A 23,095-nucleotide genomic window follows, 5' to 3' on the forward strand; every position below is an offset into this window, starting at 1 on the left:
TGCCATGGGTGAAAACTGTAAAGCCCCTGACTTTCCATCTTGGGTTTCAGCCAGGCAGTCGAAATATGTTAGGACTTGAAGAATGAACTCCTTACTGATCTTTGAGCTCTCTTTGGGCAGGACTGTCTTACTTACCTTTATCTCCCCATCACCAACAAAGTTTATAGTAAGTGTTCAGTAAATATATTAAATGAAAAGCCTACAGTGACAGTTTTAACTTGTTTTTGTTTTTACACTATAACACCCTTCTAATAAAACCTGGAACTGTACTCGTTTAAATGTATAGGATATGGTTAGTAAAAGGCCCAGTCCTGAGCTGGCACAGCACATTTGTACTATCTGTAACTACATTTAACTGCTACACTTCTGGCACCAGGTTTTACATAGTCTGAAACAGTGCTCTCCAATAAAAACTTTCTGTGCTGATGGAAATGTTTCCTATTGTGCTGTCCAATACAGTAACCATGTAGCTACCAAGTCCTTGAAACGTGCAAGTGAGGAACTAAATTTTAAATTGTATTTAATTTAAAATTAAATAGCACCTAAGAGAAGTAAAAAGGTATGTCCACACGAAAACTGATACACAAGAGTTCATAGCAGCTTTATTCATAATAGTAAAAAAGTAGAAACAACCATATTATATAAACTGAACAGGTAAACAAAAAGTGCTATACCCATAATGTGGAATATTATTTGGCAATAAAAAGGGAATGAAGTATTTATTGATATATATTACAACATATATGAACATTGAAACCATTATGTTGAATGAAAGAAGCTAGTCATAAAAGACCACATATTGTACAATTCCACTTATATGAAATGTCCAAAACAGCAAATCTATAGAGACAAAGTAGATTATAGGTTGCCTAAGTTATGGAGGATTGGGGGGCACAGGAAATGTGATGTTAAAGGTTTCTTTTGAGGGTGATGAAATGTTCCAGAATTGATTATAGTGATGATTGCACAACTGGGTGAAGAATATATTAAAAGCCATTGAATTTTATACTTTAAATGGATGAATCCTAAGGTATGTTAATGATGTTTCAATAAAAGCTGTTACATCCCCTTCAAAAAAAAATAGCCAAATATAACTAGTAGCTACCATAATATTAGTGCACATCTAAAAAGACCTTAAGTAGAATTTGTCTTTTGGCTCAGTTACCTTGTATAGTCAGATAAAGTAATTTACATTGAGAGGATATCACAAGTAATTTGTCTTCTCTTACAGATTAAATGCCATGTTTTGTTAATTCTTAGATGCATATCTTTCACATTTAATATATCTGAAATTGATATATAAAAAATTTACATTTTTTCTCTTGCTTAATGGGATATAAAATCATGCTATATTATATAATTGGAAGTATCTTAAGTTTGCTGAAATATGGTAATGCTTTTTTATAGATTGCTATAAGAAATAGCCATACAAGAATTGAGTGATATCAGTGATGTGCTGTGCTTTATGGAAAATTCTAAAGTTATGCAAATTATGCAGAATAATTATGCAAAATACTAAAGTTAGTCCCCAGCTTTACACTTGATTTTAAAATGCCCATGAATATGATTACTAATGAAATGTTTATTCTTCCCTACTTATAGAACTCTCCAGATATCTTGCCTTTTTTCATTTCTTTCTCAACCGTAAATATTGAAATGTGGGAAATTCCAGTGTCATATCAGTGGAGTCTAGTTGGGCAGTCAGAACTGAGATAGGGAATAAGGGTGTCTGTATTGGAGGGCAAAGTAGGGGGCTATGGTGAGCAGGTTATGGCTTACCAATAAGATGAGGCCTAGCATGAAGGTCTACTTATTGATTTTAATGTGTGTTTTTTTAATATATTTTTTATTGATATCAGGAGGGGGAGAGAGAGAAACATCAATGATGAGAGAGAATCATTGATCGGCTGCCTCCTGCACGCCCCCTACTAGGGATCCTGGCTGCATCTCAGGCATGTGTCCTGACCTGGAATCAAAGTCTTTTTAAAAAACAAAACACATATTTTATTGATCTTTTACAGAGAAGAAGGGAGAGGGATAGAGAGCTAGAAACATCGATGAGAGAGAAACATCGATCAGCTGCCTCCTTGCACACCTCCCACTGGGGATGTGCCCGCAACCAAGGCACGCGCCCCTGACCTGAATCAAACCTGGGACCCTTCAGTCCGAAGGCCGACGCTCTATCCACTGAGCCAAATCAGTTGCAGCTGGAATCAAACTCTTGATCTCCTGGTCCATGGGTTGATGCTCTACCACTAAGCCACCCCAGCTGGGAGATTTTAATGTTTCTATAGAGGGAAAGAGTTCTAAGCAACAGTCTTATGAAGGAAGTAATCCTGTTCTTTACAGTTGAATGACATGGATAGTAGGTCCTAACAATAATTAACAAATATATTAATTTTATAGGACGTGGTATTTATTCCAACATGCTGGGATTCCTTGGTGGTGTCTCTTGGGCAATGTTAGTTGCAAGAACTTGCCAATTATATCCAAATGCAGCAGCTTCTACTTTAGTTCATAAGTTCTTTTTAGTGTTTTCCAAGTGGTAAGTATTCATATGCATACTTTCACTTATTTACTAACCTCTGCCTATTTGGAAATTTGTTTGGAAATTTAAGAGCTATGTCTAGATTTTTTTTTAATTGTCTTAACATTCCCTTTTTTTTAAATTTATTTTGATTAATCCTCACCCGAGGATATTTTCCCATTGATTTAGATAGAGTGGAAAGGAGGGAGGGGGATGGGGGAGAGAGAGAGAGAAACATCAGGGCTGGGGACTGAACCTGCAACCCAGGTATGGGCCCTTGACCGGGAATGGAACCCGAGACCCCTTGGGTGTATGGGCCAATGCTCTTAACACCGGCCAGGGCTTACATTCTTTTTTCCCTTTTTTTTTTTTTTATAAGGACAGTAGTTCCTCCTTCTTTTTTTAAAAAAATATATATTATTGATTTTTACAGAGAGGAAGGAGAGGATTAGAGAGAAACATCGATGAGAGAGAAACACCGATCAGCTGCCTCCTGCACACCCCCTACTGGGGATGTGCCCGCAACCAAGGTACATGCCCATGACCGGAATCGAACCTGGGACCTTTCAGTCCGCAGGCCGACGCTCTATCCACTGAGCCAAACCGGTTTCAGCCCCCCCCCCCCCTTTTTTTTTCATTAAAAGTTTAAAAATATCAAATTTGAGGCAGTGTTGGGACACCAGATGTCACTTTCCGGGGGTCTGTAAATGTGCATCTTTAGCTTGAAAGAGTGGTCACAATACTAGCCAATTACTAATTATGTCAAGGTCGTTTAAGATCTCATGTAAAATAGATATTATAATCATAGCTGCTTCATGGGTTTGTTAAGAGTATTTTCAGTAAATATGAACTGTTGCTGTTGTCAGAGTTAATCCTTGAAAGTAAATGAGAAGGAAAGGAAACATTCAAATTTAAATTAGATACAGCTAATGGGCAAAACAGTATTTGCCCTTTCAGAGAACACTGCTTTAAAATGAGCAGCTTTTTTCCATTTTTTTAAAAATGCCAAATACACAAAACTTTTGCTGTATGAAAGTTGGAACAAAGTCAAATGATTTTAACATTTTATATGGTTGCCGAGGTGAGGTCCTGTGTGAGCTAATCTGTCTTATCATGTTAGGGAATGGCCAAATCCTGTGCTGCTGAAGCAACCAGAAGAAAGCAATTTGAATTTGCCTGTTTGGGATCCTCGGGTAAGTGACTTATTATAGAATTTCATTAAGTCTTTTATGAAAAGGACAATTCTCTAAATTATAATCTAGATAATTCTTCTTGTGCCTGCTCATCTTCTTTCTAATGTAACTATAGTTCCTTCCCTTCCTCTGCTGTATTTTTTGGTGCAGATAATGTGTTTTTCCAATGATAATCCAAATGTTATATCATTAAAAATCACCCATATAAGACTATGGGAGTGGGTGTATTAACCAAAATGTCATAATCTATTTTTAAAACTGTCTTACAAATAATTTCTAATACAGTACTGAAGCATATATGTAAAAGATTTGCTTTGCAGTACAATTTAAAAAGCAGATTCATGGTTCCAAAATAGCATAAGTCTCACTCACCTTGGATTTTAATTTGCTTTTAGAGTAATTGCTCATTTCTCTGAGTAACATAGGGGAAGTCACCCATTAAATAGGTGCAGAAAGAGGATTGAGAACCATTGGACCAGACAGTGCTTATTTGCAGCTATGATACTGTATTTCCCTGGTTCTAAGAGACTTGTTTATAAGGTGCACCATCAATTTAACAGCTTTTCAGGGGGAAAATAAACTTCTGCAGAGTTTCCATTGACTGTCAGTCACATCTGACTTCAGAAATAAATGTAGTTGGGGAGGGGAAATGTACTTTTTAGAATTGAGGAAATGTAGTATTAAATTTATATTTCATATTCTTCAGACTTTTGGGGAAATGAAGTGAGGACAACTGAAATAGGAGAATAGATCAATTATTCTGCTTCTAATTTCACAGGTAAATCCATCAGATAGGTATCATCTCATGCCCATAATCACCCCTGCCTACCCACAACAGAATTCTACGTATAATGTGTCCACATCAACTCGAACAGTAATGGTAGAAGAATTTAAACAAGGTAAACCTATTGGCCCTATTGCCCTTTAGATATTCCCACAATTTTGGTTGACAACAATTTTATTCTATTTTGCAATTTCTTGTGCCTCTTATTTCTTAAAATTCTTTCAAATGTGTATTTATTTTTTCAATAATTGGTTTTCCAAAATATATTATATTAAGGCCAGAAATGGAATCAGCCCAATCTGGTTGAAGTTGACTTTTAAGTTCTGAGAAAGAACATAATAAAGTTACTTTTTTTTTTTTTTTAACTCAAGAATTTGGTGGGATTAGAGGTTTGGGGGTAGGGTAATACAATAGTGCAGAAGCTGATAATATGATAGTCATTGGTCATTGTTTAAAATCTCTCTCTCTCTCTCTCTCTCTCTCTCTCTCTCTCTCTCTCTCTCTCTTTAAACTTAGGTCTTGCAGTCACAGGTGAAATTCTTCAAGGCAAATCAGATTGGTCCAAACTACTTGAGCCACCAAATTTTTTTCAAAAGTATAGGTATTTGAAATTTTCCATTTTGTATGTGTGTGTATAAACGTTTTTTAAGTGTGTGTAAGAACGTTAAACTTTAAATTATAGGTCACACTTGTCACATATATTTCAAATGAGAGAGAATAGGTTTCCAGAACTCCTAAGTGATAAGTTTCTATATTGTAGTAGTACAATATATAACCCAGTGTTAGTGGGGGTTTTTTGTTTGTAGTGAATTGTTTTTTTCATTGCAGTGTCTGGAATTAATTTTGTAAAAATTAAAGTATGTTTTGATTTCCATAAACTGTGTGCCTGCATTAGCTCTTTTGTTCATTGGGAGAAAGAAAAAGTAAGATGGAAAAGCAGACACTAACAATGTTTATGGTTTTTTATTCCCCTGATTGTTGCTGAAAATTCTTCATAGACATTATATAGTATTGACTGCCAGTGCATCAACAGAAGAAAACCATCTAGAATGGTAAGACTTATATTTCAAGTTCTCTACCTACTGTTATAAATGGTAAAGCACCAAATAAATATGTTACCACCATAAACACTTTATCTATTTTCAAAATTATTAAATCTTATTAATGATTGTTGTACATGACCATGGAGCATCACCCACTGATTTATATATTGTCTACTAGAGGCCTGATGCACAAAATTTGTGCATGGGTAGGGTTCCTAGGCCTGGCTGGTGATCAGGGCCAATCTGTTGGGTGACCGGCAGGGTGATCAGGGGGCCCCCAATGGCACCGGCCTTGGCTGGGCTGGTGCCACCCACTCCAGTGGGGTGATCTGGGGCCAGCGCCAGCCCCCTCACTGGCCGGCCCCAGCCCCCGATCAACCTGCTGCTGCCTACGGTCACCTCCCTCTGCAAGGTGACCATCAGGGAGGTTAGGGGCCCCCTGCTGGCACCCACCCTGGCTGGCCTGGGGCCTGTGGGCTGGGGGCAGCTCCTGCACTGAGCGTCTGTCCCCTGGTGGTCAGTCCGCATCATAGCAATCGGTGGTTCCACCAGTCATTCCGCTGTTCGGTCGATTTGCATATTAGGCTTTTATTATATAGGATGGCTGCTTTCCTGCTACAAGGCAGAGTTGAACATTTGCAACAGAAACAATGGAGCACAAAGGCTAAAACTTTTAACTGACCTTTTATAGAGAAAGTTTGCCAATCTCTCATTTAGATTACCTTGAGGAATAATTCAGTATTTTATATAACTACTGTTGGAGCACACACAGTTATAATGTGTAAGCTTTTTCTAGTGTTTAAAAAAATGTAAAAGTATTCTTGTAGCTGGTATTTCTAATTCTTAAAATCATTAAATTAATATGATAGCTGATAGCAGTCACATTTCTTAAGTGAGATAGAAAGTTGCAGAAATCTGATGAAACTTTGGATATTTTAGGAGTATCTGATCAGATTTTAGTGAATTTTTAAATGCAATATCTAGTATCAATTCTGTGAAAATCTTAGCCTTTTAAAAAATATTTATTGGTGAAAGAGTATTATATGTGTATTTCATAAATTAAGGGCCAATTACTAGCTTTTTGGGTCACATTATTTAAACACTAGAGGTCCGGTGCACGAAATTCGTGCACGGGGGTCCCTCAGCCCAACCTGCACCCTCTACAATTCAGGAGCTCTCAGAGGATATCCTACTGATGGCTTAGGCCCACTCCCCATGGTTCTCTGCTCTCTTCGGGGCCTGGAGGTTTCCCTGCAGCCATGGAGATGAAGCCCCCATGCCCTGCTGTCGCTCTCTACCTGCTGCCACCATGTGCCATGTGAAGGAAGCCCCAATGCCCTGTAGTGTGCTCTGTCTGCCGGGCCTGGGGGCTTCCCAGACACGGACACACTAAGGAAGCCCCATGCCCTGTATCCGGGCCCTGTCTGCCCGGCCTGGGGGTGTTTCCACCGCCACTGCCCACTAAGGAAGCCCCCAAGCCCTGCTGTCTGGGCTCTGTCTGCCATGTCAGGGGACTTCCCTGCCACTGCCCCACTAAGGAAGCCGCTATGCCCAGCTTTGCAGGGCCTGGCGGCTTCCCGACTGCCGAGATCAGGAAGCCACCATGCCCTGCTCTGGTGGCACTGGACTCCTCCAGATAGCCTCTGCGACCAAAGGGAAGGTGCCGGGCCCCGCTCCTCGGCCGGCTACGTGTGCGCGGGGCCCGGCCGCTTCCCGATGGCCGCGGAGACCAACGGGAAGCCGCCAGGCCCCGCTCCTCCGCGGGCTCCGTGTGGCTCCATGTGCTCAGGGCCTGGTGGCTTCCCAATCGCCGTGGAGACCAACAGCGGGGCTGAGGGGACTGGGCGCCGCCATCTTGTGGGTATGGGGGCCGCCATTTTGTCGCGGAGTGATGCCTAATTTGCATATTACTCTATTATTAGATAGGATATCTTACCCTTTTTAAAGAAATATATCTTTATTGATGAAAAAGTATTACAGGTGTCCCCTCGCTTAATTCCTCCCTTTTCTCTCCTCCACCCAGATCCTGCCCCACCCCAGGTCTTCACCACCCTATTGACTGTGTCCATGGGCTATGCATACCTTATGTAATAAAAGGCTAATATGCAAATCGACCAAACGGAACGACTGGTCGCTATGACACGCACTGACCACCAGGGGGCAGACACTCAACGCAGGAGCTACCCCCTGATGTCAGTGCGCTTGATGCTCAGCCAGAAGCCAAGCTCATGGCTGGTGAGTGCAGTGGCACTGTGGGAGCCTCTCTGGCCTCCGCAGCATTGCTAAGGACCACTTGGGGGATGTCCATGATTTCCAGGTGGACATCCCCCAAGGGGTCCCAGGCTGAGTGACGCCCAACCCCCCAGTGCACGAATATTGTGCAACAGGCCTCTAGTATGCATATAAGTTCTTTGGTTAATCTTTTCCCATTCCCCCTGCCCCCTTCCTTCTGATCTGAGATTAGCCTTAGAATCTATATCTATATATATAAAAAGCCAGCAACCAGAATGCTGGAATGACCAGTCGCTATGATGCCCACTGTGGCCAGCAAACTGGCCTGATCAGGGGGTGGGTCCAGCCGGCCAACCTCCCGCAGCCCCTCCCCCCAGCCAGCCCTGCCCCCTATGGGCCCCTCCACCCTGATCGGCCCGCAGCCCCGCCCCCTGTCCGGCCCCACCCCTGATCACCCCCCACCCTAATAGGGGGTGGGGCCAGCAGGCCAACCTCCTGCAGCCCCTCCCCCTGGCCAACCCTGCCCTCTATGGGCCCCCACCACCCTGATCGGCCTGCAGTCCCTCTCTCCAGCTGGTTCTGCCCCTGATCACCACCACCCCCCCCACCCCGTCACCCCAATAGGGGGTGGGGCCAGCTGGTCAACCTCCTGCAACCCCTCCCCTCGCCGGGCCCCACCCCAGGTCGGTCCCCCCACCCTGATCAGGGGCAGGGCCCGTCGGCCAACCACCAATGGCCCCTCCCCCAAGCTGCTGGCACCTGATCGGCACTCCCCCACCCCATTCAGCCCGTAGGGTCAGCTGGCCCACAGCCCTTCCCCATAGCCAGCCCCGCCCCCAACCCCAACTGGGGGCGGGGCCCGCCGGCCAATCGCCCACAGCCCCTCCACCCCAGCCAGCCAGGCCCTGATCAGGCCCCAATTGGGGCGGGCCAGCCAGCCAACCTCCCACCATCTCCTCCTTCTGACAGGCCCAGCCCCAATCTGCCCCGATTGGGGCCGGGCTGGCCGACCCCACCCATGCACAAATTCATGCACTGGGCCTCTAGTTTAGACATAAAATTTGAAAGTGAAAAAAGATTTAGAAACAAATTAAACATGCTCACATCAAGACTATTTTATGGTCTTTACAGGTAGGTAATTACCAAGACTATTTTATGGTCTTTACAGGTAGGTATGGTCTTTACAGGTATGGTCTTTACAGGTAGGTATTAGATCAGGAATGCATTAAATAAATGAGTTTTTTTAAAAAAAGGGGAAAAAAGAAATTGACTAAGTAACTTGTCATTTTTACTTGAATAGTATTTTAAAGAGTCACTAATATATTGGACTGAATTTCTTAAGTGAATATGTAAAGCATCATAGCTGATAGTGCTATTTTGTTTACTTGGATGTAGTTTCCAAATTTAATATGGAAAAATCTTGTCTTGTATTTTAGGGTTGGATTAGTAGAATCTAAAATCCGTGTGCTTGTTGGAAACTTGGAACGGAATGAATTTATTACTCTTGCCCATGTAAATCCCCAGTCATTCCCAGGAAATAAGGAACATTATAAAGAGTGAGTTAATTATTTTTTAATATTATATTTCTTAAATAATATTATTTGACATATGCATTGTTTAAGATCAGTTGTGAAACTGTTGTTTAACAGGCATTGCTGGGGGGGTGATACATTATGTATTTGAGTAGTCATGCATTAAAACAAAGTACATGCTATGTTGGTAGCCCATAGACCCCAGCAAAAACCCCATCACTATATTTGGGGCATCTTTAAATATATATTCAGCAAGTCATTTTCAAAGCCATTTAATCCTTCTTTTAACAAAATAGTGTAATTTACCAATATTCTTGGTGTCAGTTTTAAGAATTTGGCCAAACCATTGAAATTTGTATTTATCCTAAGCCAAATATATAAAAAGCCAGGTGCCATCACGACTGAAACAATCTGATGGACAACCAAACAGCAGGGTAGGGAGCTGAGGGAGCGGGAGCTGTGGGCCCCCGGCCGCTCATGGCTTGGTGGTGGGAGGAGGGAGCTGTGGGCCCAAACGACCAAATGACCGGTCCGGCTCTCATAGCGTGGCAGGGCAGGGCTGCGGAGGCTGAGGAGCCTTGTGGGGCGGGGGGCTGTGAGCATGGAGCTTCCCAGGGTGGCTGAGGCGGAAGAGTGTTGCGGGACAGGCACTGTGTGAGCGTGGATGGCTGAGGTGGAGGAGCATTGCGGTCGTGGCAGCGGTGAGGCTGAGGAGCCTAGGGGGCAGGGGCTGTTAGCATGGAGCTTCATGGGGTGGCTGAGGTGGAGGAGTGTCACGGGGCATGGGTGGCTGAGGCTGAGGAGCCATGTGGGGCGGGGGCCAGGGAGGTGGAGGAGCGACACTGGGCAGCGGACATGGCCCTGATTCCAGCTAGGCCTAGGGACCCTAACTGCGCATGATTTAATCGTGCGCTGGGCCTCTAGTACTTTCATAAAAACCCAAATTTTTAAATTACCAAATAGCATCTATAAAAGTGTAAAGAATTAATGGAAATTTAAATTTTTTTTACAGCAATAATTACGTATCAATGTGGTTCCTTGGAATAATTTTTCGGAGAGTAGAGAATGCAGAAAGTGTTAACATAGACTTGACATACGATATACAGTCATTTACTGATACAGGTAAGACTTTATCATCATAGAGCTATGGTTCTCAACCTTGGCTCTAATGCAGTATTAGGATCTGGCTGACTGAATTTTTAAAGTTCTACAGTTGGTTAAGTGAATATGATACATCCATTTTATGAAAATCTATGCTATTAAAGTGAAGTCATGTTGAAACAATTTTCATGACATATTCAGTAGGAGGGGAAATTGCGGAACAGTGTGTATAGTGCACTACTATTTATATAAGTAAAGAATATAAGCATGCTTGCTTAGAAATAGAATATTTCTGTAAGGATATATACTAAAAAAAAAACAAACTGACAGAACTGGTTGCTTCTAGGTGTGTTCAGGGGACAGGGATGAGGAGATTTTATTGAATACTCTTGAACCCTTTGAGTTTTGTACCATGTGAATGTATTATCTGTTTTAAAACAGAAAGAAGATTAAAGAAACTCTACAGGTGATTCTTAGTGTGCACAGCCAGGGCTTGTAATCACAGTCATAAAAATGTGACTTGATTTTTTTTTTTTTACATGAAATATATATCAGTCAGTACAGGCTTCCTAAACGTTTCACAATTATTCAAGAGTGTCTTTCACATTTAGCTCCCTAATAACACCTCTCTGGAATATCTTAATATATCTATTATAAATTTGGAGTTGTCTTAATCTGGAATACTGTACATTCATACTATCAATATTCTTGATTTGACTCCTCTGAGATTTCCAAATTCTTTTGAACTAGCCCTCAAGTTTATCATGAAAGTGCACATTCCTTATATCACCTTAGTACTACTGAATCACACTCTGGGAATGGAGCCAGAGAATCTGCAAGTTGAAAAGCACTTCTGGTGATTCTTTTATCAGCCATCTGGAATGAAAACAGATATAAATTTTTCCATTCTAATTTGAGCTCAATTTTAAAAAATGAAGAGGTTGGGAAACTTTAATATAAATTTATAAAATGTTCTCTAGGTAGAGATACTGAAACCCTAAGAGATTAAATGATTTACCATATTTCACAGTAGTTACCATGCAATAGAAGCCTTCCATCCCTGTTTTCAGAAAGCTTATAATGTAACTAGAGGCCCAGTGCATGAAATTTGTGCACTGGTCAGGGTCCCTAAGCAGCTGGCAGCAGCCGGCCCGGTATTCCCTTCCTTCCCCTGGCTGTCCCCACCCCCCTGGTCAAACTCCTGGAAGAACTCCCGGTGGAGGGGACAATTTGCATATTATACTTTTATTACATAGGATTGGGTAATCACAGTTAACATACATAATTTATGCAGTAGTTAATAAAACTGGTTTTCTTATAAGGTATGAAAAGCACTAGGGTGGGAATCTAGGGTTGTGTGTATTCTGATCCCAGCAAAGGTGCAGGGCTGTCCAGTCTCATTTCCCTACCTGTATAATAAGGATGTACTTCTAGATGGTTTCTGACATTCCATGATTGATGTAGTAAAAGAAGATTCCTGGAGGGGGAGAGCTTGGATTGCATCTTGGATATTTGGTATAAGGATTAGCTTAGACTTTGCAGTAATTTTAAGAAGGGATTTCCTTTTGGGAAAATAGCAGAAAACAAGATAGAATAAAATCTTTTTTTTTTTTTCATATATTGTTAATGAGATTTGATTTGGAGAAAGTCTTAGAAGTTGGACATGAGAAAATCAGTTAGTATTTGATTAGGACTATAACCTAATAGTCCTAATCAAATGTTTTAGAAATATTTGTTCTGTAAAGGGGGTTATTTGTGTTTGTGTAGCGATGAGTAGTATGCATTTCAGAAATAGAAAACAGTTCTTGGTTCAGAAAGAAGTTTCCATTTAACCTATTGACATTGTTACAGTGTACAGACAGGCAAACAATATAAACATGCTAAAGGAGGGAATGAAAATTGAAGCAACTCATGTTAAAAAAAAACAACTTCATCACTATCTTCCAGCAGAGATCCTTCAAAAGAAGAAAAAGGTGAGTTTGTAATCTTAACTCTCCAATATGGTTCCAGGGACTAAATTTGCATTCTCACAGCTCCGAAACCTATTGAAAAGAAAGAGGGGCAATACAGACAATTCAATCTAAGACCAAAATCTCACCTACATTAGTCACAAAAGATATTTTGTGTTATATGTATTTCAGAATTGAAAAGTTGTCTCATTCACTTTTTGAAATCCTAAAAACTTTTCTCCCTTTCAGCAAAGTCTTTCTGAGGTCAATCGTTCAAGTGGACCTCAATCCAAAAGATCATCTCTGGATAGCAATTGTTTGGATAGCTCTAGAGACACTGATAATGGAACACCTTTTAATTCCCCAGTGTCTACAAACAAACCTTCCAAGCCTGATATTTCTCCTTCACGAGAAACAGAAAGGTCTGTATTTCAAAATTGTCCTTTCAGTCTTCAGTTTATTTGAGGATAATGTAAACTTTTCTATACCTTTTAAAATTGTTAAATTATTTTATTTTTACCAGTTAGTTTGTTTAGAAATACTGGAGAATGTTTGATAATCTTATGGGACATGCTGTTGGTTTATGAATATTTGGGACTAGGTTAGTACACAGAAATGCACATTTTTTTGTTGAAATTTTTTTCTCTTAATTCTCATTGGGTCATCTGCCTTTTCCTCCCCTTTTATCTCCTCAATGAAATATTAAAGTTAGGAGTACTTGAAAGAAGTAATCCTAAAATGTTAAAAGTATTTTTAAAAAGTAAAATTTTAGTCATTTAGTGATGTTAATTTAATACTGTTAATAGGAATAACACTGAACCTGCTGCTGTAATTGTGGAAAAGCCATTGAATGTTCCGCCAGCTCAAGGACTATCTATTCCAGTCATTGGTGCAAGTAGGTGTCTACACTTTTGCTAGTAATGATTCTACTACATATATATTTAATTACTACAGTCTTTCTTTTTTCCTTTTCAGAAGTTGACTCTGTAGTAAAAGCTGTTTCACCCCCAGCTGTGTGCACCATTCCTACTGTAGTAGGACGAAATGTTATTCCTAGGATCACAACACCCCACAACCCTATCCAGGGACAACCACATCTAAATGGGATGGCAAATATAACTAAAAATGTGCCCAAAAGATCCCATTCCCCATCTATAGATATGTCTTCAAAGAGATTAAAAGATATAGAAAAGGTAAAGTTGCAACTTTAGTGGTGATTCAGTAGTTGATTTTTTAAAAAATTAACTTTAAGAGAGTACTAAAGAAATTTATAATTCTCCATAGTTATCTTAGTATTCTATTATGATTTGACTATTCAAAAAGAATATTTACCCTCACCCTAAAGGAACAATTCTAATTGTTCATCCTAAATTCAAATTATTAATGTATCTGAAAACTTGAATGATTAATATAAGTTTCTTCTTGACTTCCACAGAAGTCAATATTGGCAACTAAACAGTCATATTTATTGTGTGTTATAAGTTGATCTCCTCTGCCTCCAGTAGAGGGTGGTAAAACTATTTTATTTGTTATAAACTGAATTGTGATAACCAAAAGATCACTCAAACTAGAAATTAAGGGTAGTTGGTTGAATTCAGGCTAATGTAAATTCTTATATGTTTGTAAGTAGTTTTGATGATAGCCTAATCACTAGTGTCCTGGTTTATATAGGTTTTTGTATATTTTTTATAGGTAATAATAGCAATCATTTTAATGTTTATATTTTAGTTTATTCGACTTGAATCAAAGTTTAAGGAATCACGTGCTGCTGAAAACAGAAAAAGAAAATCAATGGTAAATATATTATAATGGTGTGCTTCAAAATACTTTTAATGAGGCATGTAGCAGGAAAAGTACCATATTTGAAAGTGGGTCAGATCTCTCTGTAGAGTTTTGTTATATTTTATTTCATGTAGAAATAAGCATTTGTATATAGGAGAGAAAGTTTACACTTATATATAATTTTTTTTGTTTAGGATGCCATTGGGGGAGAATGTATGCCTATTCCAACTATTGATACTTCACGTAAAAAGGTAAAAACAGTCTTATTGATAGGTAATATAAATAGGTTAAAATGCATAGTTAATGTATAGGTACAAAAAGCTTATTAAGAGCCTAGCACTGGGTAAAGGGAAAAGGTAATAAGATTTTGTTCCTATCCTTAAAGACCAGCAGTATAGTTGGGAGTGGAAATAGCAAACAAGGTATATGATCCTAAATATATGTACCTCGGAAGTCTAGAAAAGACGAAGTAGTTTAAGACTTCATGATTTATTCATATTATGTTCAATCTTTGTTTTTTACTTACCTTTAAAGAAGTAGTTTAGTGCCCAGCACTTGATAATATATCTTTTGTCAGGCACCATTGCTTACTGTCAAAATTTAGGTTTGATAATTAGGAACCATATTTATTGATATTTCGAAGGAATCAAATGTACCTGTATACATACTAAGTTCTTAAAACATGAGCTAAAGACCCCTAAACCTCAATTTAAAAATTTATTTTTCAAAGAATTACCATTTGAAACTAATAATGTAGTATTAGTAAGCATGGCAAACTGATAAGCAGGCCCTCAAAAGTCAGCCTTGTGTAAATCAGAGATAGTCTTTCTCTGAGAGTTTATAGTGAACAAAGAACAATATGGCTTATTTTCACACACACAACTCCCCCATTAAAGAATACAGTGCTTCTTATCAGTCAACTGTCACCCTACTAGGTTCTAAAGCAAAATAGAAAGTATCCTCATATTTTATATTAGTTGTAGAATTTGTAAAATTGCTTTTAACATAAGAGTGGGTTACAAAATGTGGGTGTGATAATGGAAGAAAAAGCTTTGAAATGAATATTAAAGTATGAAAGCATGAAATGACATGTCTGGGTTTTGCTTTAAAATATTTCATATACAAAGGGTAAGACCATAAACCAAACAAATGTGGCAAAATGTCTGAGTCGTGGCTCTGGTATCTAAGCCTTCATTGTCCTATTTTCTACTTATATATATGCTTGAAATTGTTCATGTTATTTTGAATGGATGTGTGGATATCAGATTATTTGTTGGGCCAAGGTAACATGAAAGAAAATTTAACTCTTGCAATCATCTTTGACATAAAGCTAACATACTGTTTCCATTACACAAGTGTCTGTATTTTAGATGTCTTCATTTCTCAATTTCTTAGACTTTGCCTTTATTATTTAATAATCTGTAGTATTCTCAAATCCCTGATATACATGTCCCTGAATTTCACCATCACTGAAGTTATCTTGCCTGACTGCAAAGTCCGTTGTCCTGAAAACTTAACAGTGTTACAGAAACCAATTGAGGGATGTAACCATGTATCTAATTTTTACACCTCACACCCCAAGAGTTTCCTATTTAGTGACCAAGCTCTTCTTATTTCTCTGTACCATTGCCTGACTTTGAGGAGGACTATGTTTTATATGTATTTCTCAGTCTAGAAGTAGTGATTGATTTAACAAAGTCCTCTTTCCTATACATCACACTCTTTGCACTTTTATCCTTCCTATCCCTCTGCTTTTCATCTCTTACTGTAAAAAAAAAAAAAAGTCCCCCAAACAAGAAATGCTGTGAACATTGGGATAAAATATTCAACACAGACTTGAGTGTTTAGGAGATTAAGGATTTGGAAAAAACTCAGTTATGATTGATTACTGGTTCGGCCTTACATTTGCTTTCCCTTCTTTGTTTCTGTTTCTTTCTATAGAGACTGCCCAGTAAAGAACTACCAGATTCATCATCTCCAGTTCCAGCAAATAACATCCGAGTCATCAAAAATTCTATTCGACTGACTCTTAATCGGTAAAAGCAGTGCCTCCTTATTTAGGTGAATATGCAATCATTAGTGACACAGATGCAGCCACTTTTTTAAAAATAAAAGTGGCTGTCATACATAAAATAAGGTGAAAGTTATAGTCATCAATCTGACAACCTTCAAGTGGTTTTTGAACTCTCATACTTTGATCTGCAGATGCTGTAGCATCCTCTCATTGATTGCTACATACACTTCTCTGAGGATCACGTGCTGTCAAATTGTCATCTGTAATATTATGGCTTTGTGTTGGAGGTTTTACTGCCTTAACTTTTGATGCTTAATTCTCTATTATGGGAACCAGTTCTTGGCTCTTTGGACACTGATAAAACAAGTCCTGACCTCCCCTTCCCCCCTTTTTTCTTTTTTTCTTTCTTCTTTTTTTGGTCTTAAGTTGTAATCATTGTATAAAATTGAAAAAGTTGAAAACAAACAAAAAAAATTGTCTTGTAATTTTCCAAATGTTAACACATTTACTTTAGCATTGAAACCACTTTGTGAAACATGAGGTAAATGAATGTGAGGTATCTTTCCTGCTTTCCTCATTTGTGTAGATGTACTTAATGTGTTCTATTGATTTAAATTATTTTTTTCCAGATTGGCACATGGAATATTTAAAAAAAAATTTGTGTGTGTGTGTGTGTGCCTTTCTGTCCAAATGTTCCATAGCTACCAGGGAGGATTAGTCTAGTGATTACATAAATTTTCTATATTTTGCCTCCCATGGAGGCCTTCAAAATGCATCTTTATCAAAATAGAACCAGGATACTAAAAATCAGTATATGAATGGTGAAATTGTTACATATCGTATCTCATGCCATTCTTGTTAGCTGGCTGGTATTTTTTACTGAGTAGCAACTCATTCCAGCATTAACAATAAGATACCTTTAAGTATGGCAAACTTGTATTTTTGAGGTGTAAATTTAAATTGGCATGATAATTCCTGACCATCACTTACCCCATAACTTCACACATTTTCTTCATGGACTAGGCATGCAGAAATAAGCAGTGGATTTTATTGGGACCTAAAGACATTTTTGAATAACATTGTTACCAACCATTAATTGGCTCAGGACCTTTGTAAATTTTATTTAATTATATGAGTTGTCTTTTTTTACACTGCTTTTTTCAATGCATTTCGTAATATTTTTTAAGTTTCATGAACGCATGCTCAGTTTATTAAAATCCATAACCATGTATTTCTTGTAATATGTTGATTCAGTGTTTTGTAAATGAAGTCGTATGTATTTTCAGAGTATTTTTGTATGTACTGTAAGATACCATCTTTTCAAAGAGAAAACTTTAAAACCTTTATTGTCTCTCTAGTCTAATTTTTAAAATATGGATTATGCTTGAATTTTTCTTAAAGTAAAGATGTATAGATTGATTACACAGCAAGGAATGACTGGTATATATTACCTTATTTAGCTTTCACTCCACATTCAGTAGGTCCAGTAGGAAAAACACAAAATGGTACATTTGAATAATGCAGGGAGAATACTTGGTTGTGTATCTTAATAGGACTTATGGGATAGCTTTTAGGCAATGGAATAATAGTCCATTTTCTCTTGTGAGCCCTTTACCATTGATTGAAATACTTGAATTCTGGTCAAAGAACAGTATCCTTCTCCTCCCACTCCTGTTCCATGACCCTTGTGTCTCTGAAATGAAAAGTCTAGTGTTTCACTTGTACAAAGGAAAACTTCTTAGAAGTAAAGAAGATCAAGAAAAACATAATCGTTCTGTTATTCACTTTTGAGAAGAATGTATATTCTGCAGCTTTGGGGGTGAAATTTTCTACAAATATCAAGACCATCTGTTCTAGTGTGTCATTTAGGGTCACTGTTTCCTTGTTGATTTTTTTTTTGTCTGAAAGATCTATCCAGTGAAGTCAGTGGGGGTGTTAAAGTCCCTTACTATGACTGTATTGCTGTCAATATCTCCCTTAAAGTCCTCCAAAAGTTTTAATATATTTAGGTGCTCCTATATTAGGTGCATATATGTTTACCAGGGTTATATCCTCTTGTTGGATTGTATTATGTAGTGACCTTCATTATCTCTTGTTTTGGCCTTCATTTTGAAGTCTATTTTATCAGATGTTAGTATTACTACCCCAGCTTTCTTTCGTTTCCATTTGCATAGAAATTTTTTTTCCATCCCTTCACTTTCATCCTGTCTGAGTCTTTTGTTCTGATGTGGGTCACTTGTAAACAGCATATATATGGATCTTGTTTTCTTATCCATTCAGCTACCTAAGTCTTCTGATTGGAGCATTTAATCCATTTACATTTAAGGTTATTATGGGATAGGTACTTATTTATTGCCCTTTTCTATATGTATGCTTTTCTCTGTTTCTTATTATTACAGCAGTCCCTTTATCATTTCTTGCAATGCTAATTTGGTGGTGATAAACTCCTTTTGCCTTTCTTTTTGGTTTGGGATGCTCCTTCATCTATTTTTAATAATAGCCTTGCTGGATAGAGTAGTCTTGGTTTCAGATTCTTGCTTTTTGTTACCTTGAATATTTCGTGCCATTCCCTTCTGGTCTATAGTTTCTCTTGAGAAATCAGCTGACAGCCTTATGAGAATTCCTTTGTAGGCAACAAATTGCTTTTCTTTTATTGCCTATAAGATTCTCTTTCTTTAGTTTTTAGTATTTTAAGTATGTGTCTGGGTGTGGACTCTTTGGGTTCTTCTTGCTTTGGACTCGGCTTCTTTAACTCGCGTGACTTTTTCCTTTACTAGGTTTGGGAAGTTTTGTGCTATTATTTCTTCAAATAGGTTCTCTACCCCTTGCTTATTTCTTCTGATACCCCTATGATACAGATATTGCTGTTACGTTTCATGGTATCCCACAGCTCTCTTAAACTGTCCTCTGGTTTTTTTGTGTTTTCCTTCTGATACTCTGAGTGAGTTTTTTTCTACCTTATCTTATAATTCGTTGTTCTGATCCTCAGCTTGCTCTAATCTCTTGTTTATTCCTTCCAGTGTATTCTTTATTTTTGCTATGTCATTCTTCATTTCTGACTAGTTGTTTTTCATAGTTTCTGTATTTTTTTTCATGCTGTTGAGCATCCTTACAGTTATTACTCTGAATTCTATATCTAATAAATTGTTTATCTCCATTTCATTTAGCTCTTCTCTTGTTCTTTCATTTGGAGCTTGTTTCTTTGTCTCCCCATTTTGGCTGCCTGTTTGGGTTTCTATGCATCAGGTAGATCTGCTACAACTCCCAGGCTTGGTATGTGGCCTTATGTAGTGGGTGACCTGTGGGGTCCAGTGGCATAATCTCCCTGATCACCAGATCTGGGTGCTCTAATAATGTTCTTTGTACATGTAGCATGGACCCTCCTGTTTTAATTTAGTCTTGATTGCTATTGGCTCTTTAGTGCATGGGCTCAGTCCTCAGGTTGGCTGACAATGAGGCTTAACCCCCAACACAGCATGCTAGCTGCTGTGCAGTTATCACACAAAGCGAAATTCTCTGCAGAGTTTGGAGCCTGCCAATATCTCTCTGTGGATAAGCTTGTGGAGCTTATTGGAACCTACTCTGTTGTCTGAAAGCTGGCCACTGGGTTTATTGGTTTGGGGCTTCTTCAAATAGTCTCTGGTGCAGGCCAATGTCAGACACTGTTTGTGACGGGCCTTGAGTACCCTTGTCTAGAGCTACCAATGATCCACAGCTTGTGGCTCCCTCTGCTGGACAGGATGCATGGGGGAAGGACCAAGCTGTGCACCAAGGTCTGCTTTTCTTAGCCCAGAGCCCAAAGGCAGGTCAGGCAAAGACTCAAAGCACCCAGAGATCCACCTCTATCTATAGGATGATTGTTAGTCTCAGTCACTTAATAAGCCTCAGGCTGTAGACCACAGCCCAGCCTAAACCTAGGGTGGGGTAAGAGGGTTTCTAACAGGTGGGGCAATTTCTTCCCCCCAGGCTAAGGCTGCATTGATGGGAAAGGTCTGCCTGAGATAGGTGGCTTCTGCAGCATGGGGGAGTGACTCAGCACAGGGATCCCAGCGGCTGTCCTCTCTGCTCTCTTCCTGCTGAGTCACCAACTCCAGACTCTCCTCACGCAGCTCTAGTCCACTCTGCCCTCCCACTGCTGGAGCCCAAGGTAAGTGGCTGCAAATGAAATTTAGTATGTTGGCCCTTTAAAGGTATGTCTGCGTTTCTAGCTCTGTGTCCCTGCCCAACAGAACCCTGGTACTTTTCACAGCCAGATGTTACTTGGCACCTTTCCCAGTTCTGGTGCTCTGGGCCGGGGAGCCCAGTTTGGGCTTCCCCAGACTTCTCAGAGGGAAGCCCCCGGCAAGTGAGATCCCTCCGGAACCTCAGCTGCTGCCTGTGGAGCCTGGCCAACCCCCTCACACCTCTGCACCTCCTATCAGTGTTGATGTGGTCTCCTTTTTACATCTTTGGTTATAAGGATTCTCTCCAGCTAGTCTTCAGTTGGTTATTCAGGATGATATTTTTATATTTTACTTGTAATTCCAATTTGGTCCTGGGAGAATGTCGCTGTAACTTCCACCTAATCCACCGCCATCTTGCTGTCTCCCCTTTATTCACTTTTTACATAAGAAAAGACAAGAATGGAATCCCACAACCAAGTTGTAGCTTCCTTAGCAAAGCAAAGCTGTTCTTTTAGCTGAACATTTCCAAGTCAATGTCTTCCTTTTCAGTTTTCACAGTGTCTTCACTTCCCGGCCTTGGAGTCAGCTTTCACGTGGCGGGGCCCTGATTATGGCTATGCTTCCTTCTCGAGTCTTTATGTTTTCCACTATTCTTCACTACATTCTCTGCATGCTGGTGCCAGTGCCATATCTCTCTGAACTTCCACCTTGGTTTCTGTGTTCACCATTCTGACCACATCCTGCACTCGGGCAGATCAGGTTGGGGGATGGCCCGCACACGTCCCAAGTCCAGCAGGTTGCGTTATGTGGCCCCCGGCTTAGACTCCTCCCGTGCATGCAGTGCTCTCGGTCCCTCTCCCAGTCTTTGCCTCGGCTCTGGTGCTTCTCCAAGTCATGCCCTCAGGCTTTGTCCCTTCTTCCCCCTTGGCTTCTCTTGTCTCTGTCCCCGCAAGGTTGATCCCTGGAGCTGTGGCTGGTCTCTGTCCCCCACCCTCTCTCTGTTCTTGGCCTCCTGGTCTGGGTCCCTAGAGTTCTGCAGCTTGGACTTTAAGACATCCATTTCCAAGTCCTTGTGTTTCTTACTTCCCCTGGGAGTACTCAACTGTGCAGCCCAAAGGTGTTTTCTGAGGTCATCTGCTTTCCATGCATCAGCTTTGGTTCTTTTGCTTAGGAAAGCTGTTTTCTTAGCTGAACCCTTTTCTTTATTAAAATATTTTTGTTGTTTTTGTTTTTGAAACAATGAAAAGCCTATTTTTCAATATCATATACAAATTTCCCAGGAGACCAAATTTTGCTTAAGGGCCTGAGTCCCAACTCTTAATGGTGTGAGGCAGTTGCAAAATCCACAGAAATTCCACAAATGGGCTCTGGAATTGTGTACATTAGTCATTTCATTTTCTACATTAATGCATTTTGAATTTCTTGTATCTCCTTTTTATCTGGCTGAAGGAAGTTCTTCAATTCTCTCTCTTGATTCTGGCTCATTAGTGCGAGCATCATCCTCTCCATCACAGACCTCAAAGTCATCTTCATAGTCTTCGAAATTGGCCGTGTAGTCATCAGTCAAACATTTTCTAAGTTGATGTCTTCCTTTCCAATTTCCACAGTCATCACTTCACAGCCTTGGAGCCATCTTCCACGTGGCAGGGCTCTCGTTGTAGCAGTACTTCCTTCTCAAGTCTATCTTTTCCACCATTCCTCACTAAATTCCTCTGCATGCTGGCGCCAGGCCCATTTCTGTTTGAAATTCCACCTCAGTTTCTTTGTTTACCATTCTGACTGCATCCTGCACTCAGGAAAGTCAGTTTGGAGGGTGGTGGCCTGAGCATATCCAGGTCCCACAGGTTGTGGTGCATGGCTGCCAGCTTGGGCTCCTCCCTCCACACGTGGTGCTCTCAGTCAGACTCTGGTCCCTCTCCCAGCCTTTGCCTCAGCTCTGGTGCTTCTCCAAGTTATGCTCTTGGGCCTTGTCCCTGAGCTTCCTTGTCCTGGATGCTCTCTGGAGCTTTGGCCCATCTCTGTCCCCTGCCCTCTCTCTGCACTTGGCCTCCAGTCTGGGCCCCTGAGCTTCTGCTCTTTGTACTCTGGGATGTCTGTTTCCGAGTCCTTATGTAGCTTCTTTTCCTTGTGTTTCTCATCTCCCTGGGAGTACCTACTGTGCAGCCCTGAGGTCATCTGCTGTCCGTGTATCATCTTTGGGTTTTCTCTTCTCAGGCTCCATCACCGCTTGCTGGCCCAGGAGGCTGTTCTGAGCTACGCACCCAGGAGGAGAGGGCAGCGTTATATCTTCCTGTATTCAAATATTTTGAGATTTGTTCTACCAATACTCTATTTGAGTAAAGGTGAATGATTATGAAAGGACTAATTGTCACCTGACTTCAAACTTTGAAAAATTCTTTAGTAAGGGATTTGATTAAATTTTATATGTGATGTATTTGCATTTTTGTATTCAGTATCTACCTATTATCCCTTTCTATTATCAGTCTTCAAAGTCTCTTTAAGAATTCTCTGTACATCCATGTTTACCTGTAGTATATAAACATATTCTTTGGAGTGATTAGTGGAGTTTTTCTTTAATAAGAAAGCAATAAGCCTAAACCTCATATTATAGTATAGTCATTTCTCTTGTTTTAAGGGTCCATTCAACATGGGGTTAAGACATAGTCAATGGTTCAAGTTGGACCTCTCAAAGATAGCATTCTTCAGCCTGTTTGGTAAATGGGAGTTGATGAAATGCTTTTAAGATGGTGGGTTTGGTCAAAAATGAAGTGTTTT

General features: G+C 39.9%; 1 protein-coding gene across 7 annotated transcripts in view; it reads left to right on the top strand.

Moving 5' to 3' along the window:
* The window catches only part of PAPOLG (poly(A) polymerase gamma), a 40,314-nt gene extending 17,638 nt beyond the window's left edge, over positions 1-22,676 (top strand). The window contains exons 9-24 of one of the 7 annotated variants that reach the window (XR_013814603.1): positions 2,407-2,545; positions 3,648-3,720; positions 4,499-4,619; positions 5,021-5,105; positions 5,503-5,556; positions 9,216-9,335; positions 10,324-10,433; positions 12,264-12,385; positions 12,611-12,783; positions 13,168-13,256; positions 13,337-13,554; positions 14,090-14,155; positions 14,338-14,394; positions 16,085-16,179; positions 20,124-20,304; positions 22,535-22,637. Coding sequence is in view for 6 of the 7 variants with exons in the window: in XM_079791564.1 (XP_079647690.1) it covers positions 2,407-2,545; positions 3,648-3,720; positions 4,499-4,619; positions 5,021-5,105; positions 5,503-5,556; positions 9,216-9,335; positions 10,324-10,433; positions 12,264-12,385; positions 12,611-12,783; positions 13,168-13,256; positions 13,337-13,554; positions 14,090-14,155; positions 14,338-14,394; positions 16,085-16,179; positions 16,349-16,466 (1,640 nt within the window). In the remaining variant the exon portion in view is untranslated. The other 6 variants (XM_079791567.1, XM_079791565.1, XM_079791568.1 and 3 more) reach the window with 6 other exon arrangements.
* The last annotated feature ends 419 nt before the right edge of the window (positions 22,677-23,095 follow it).

This window comes from Cnephaeus nilssonii (genome assembly GCF_951640355.1).
Source record: "Cnephaeus nilssonii genome assembly, chromosome: 15".
NCBI classification, from domain to species: domain Eukaryota; kingdom Metazoa; phylum Chordata; class Mammalia; order Chiroptera; family Vespertilionidae; genus Cnephaeus; species Cnephaeus nilssonii.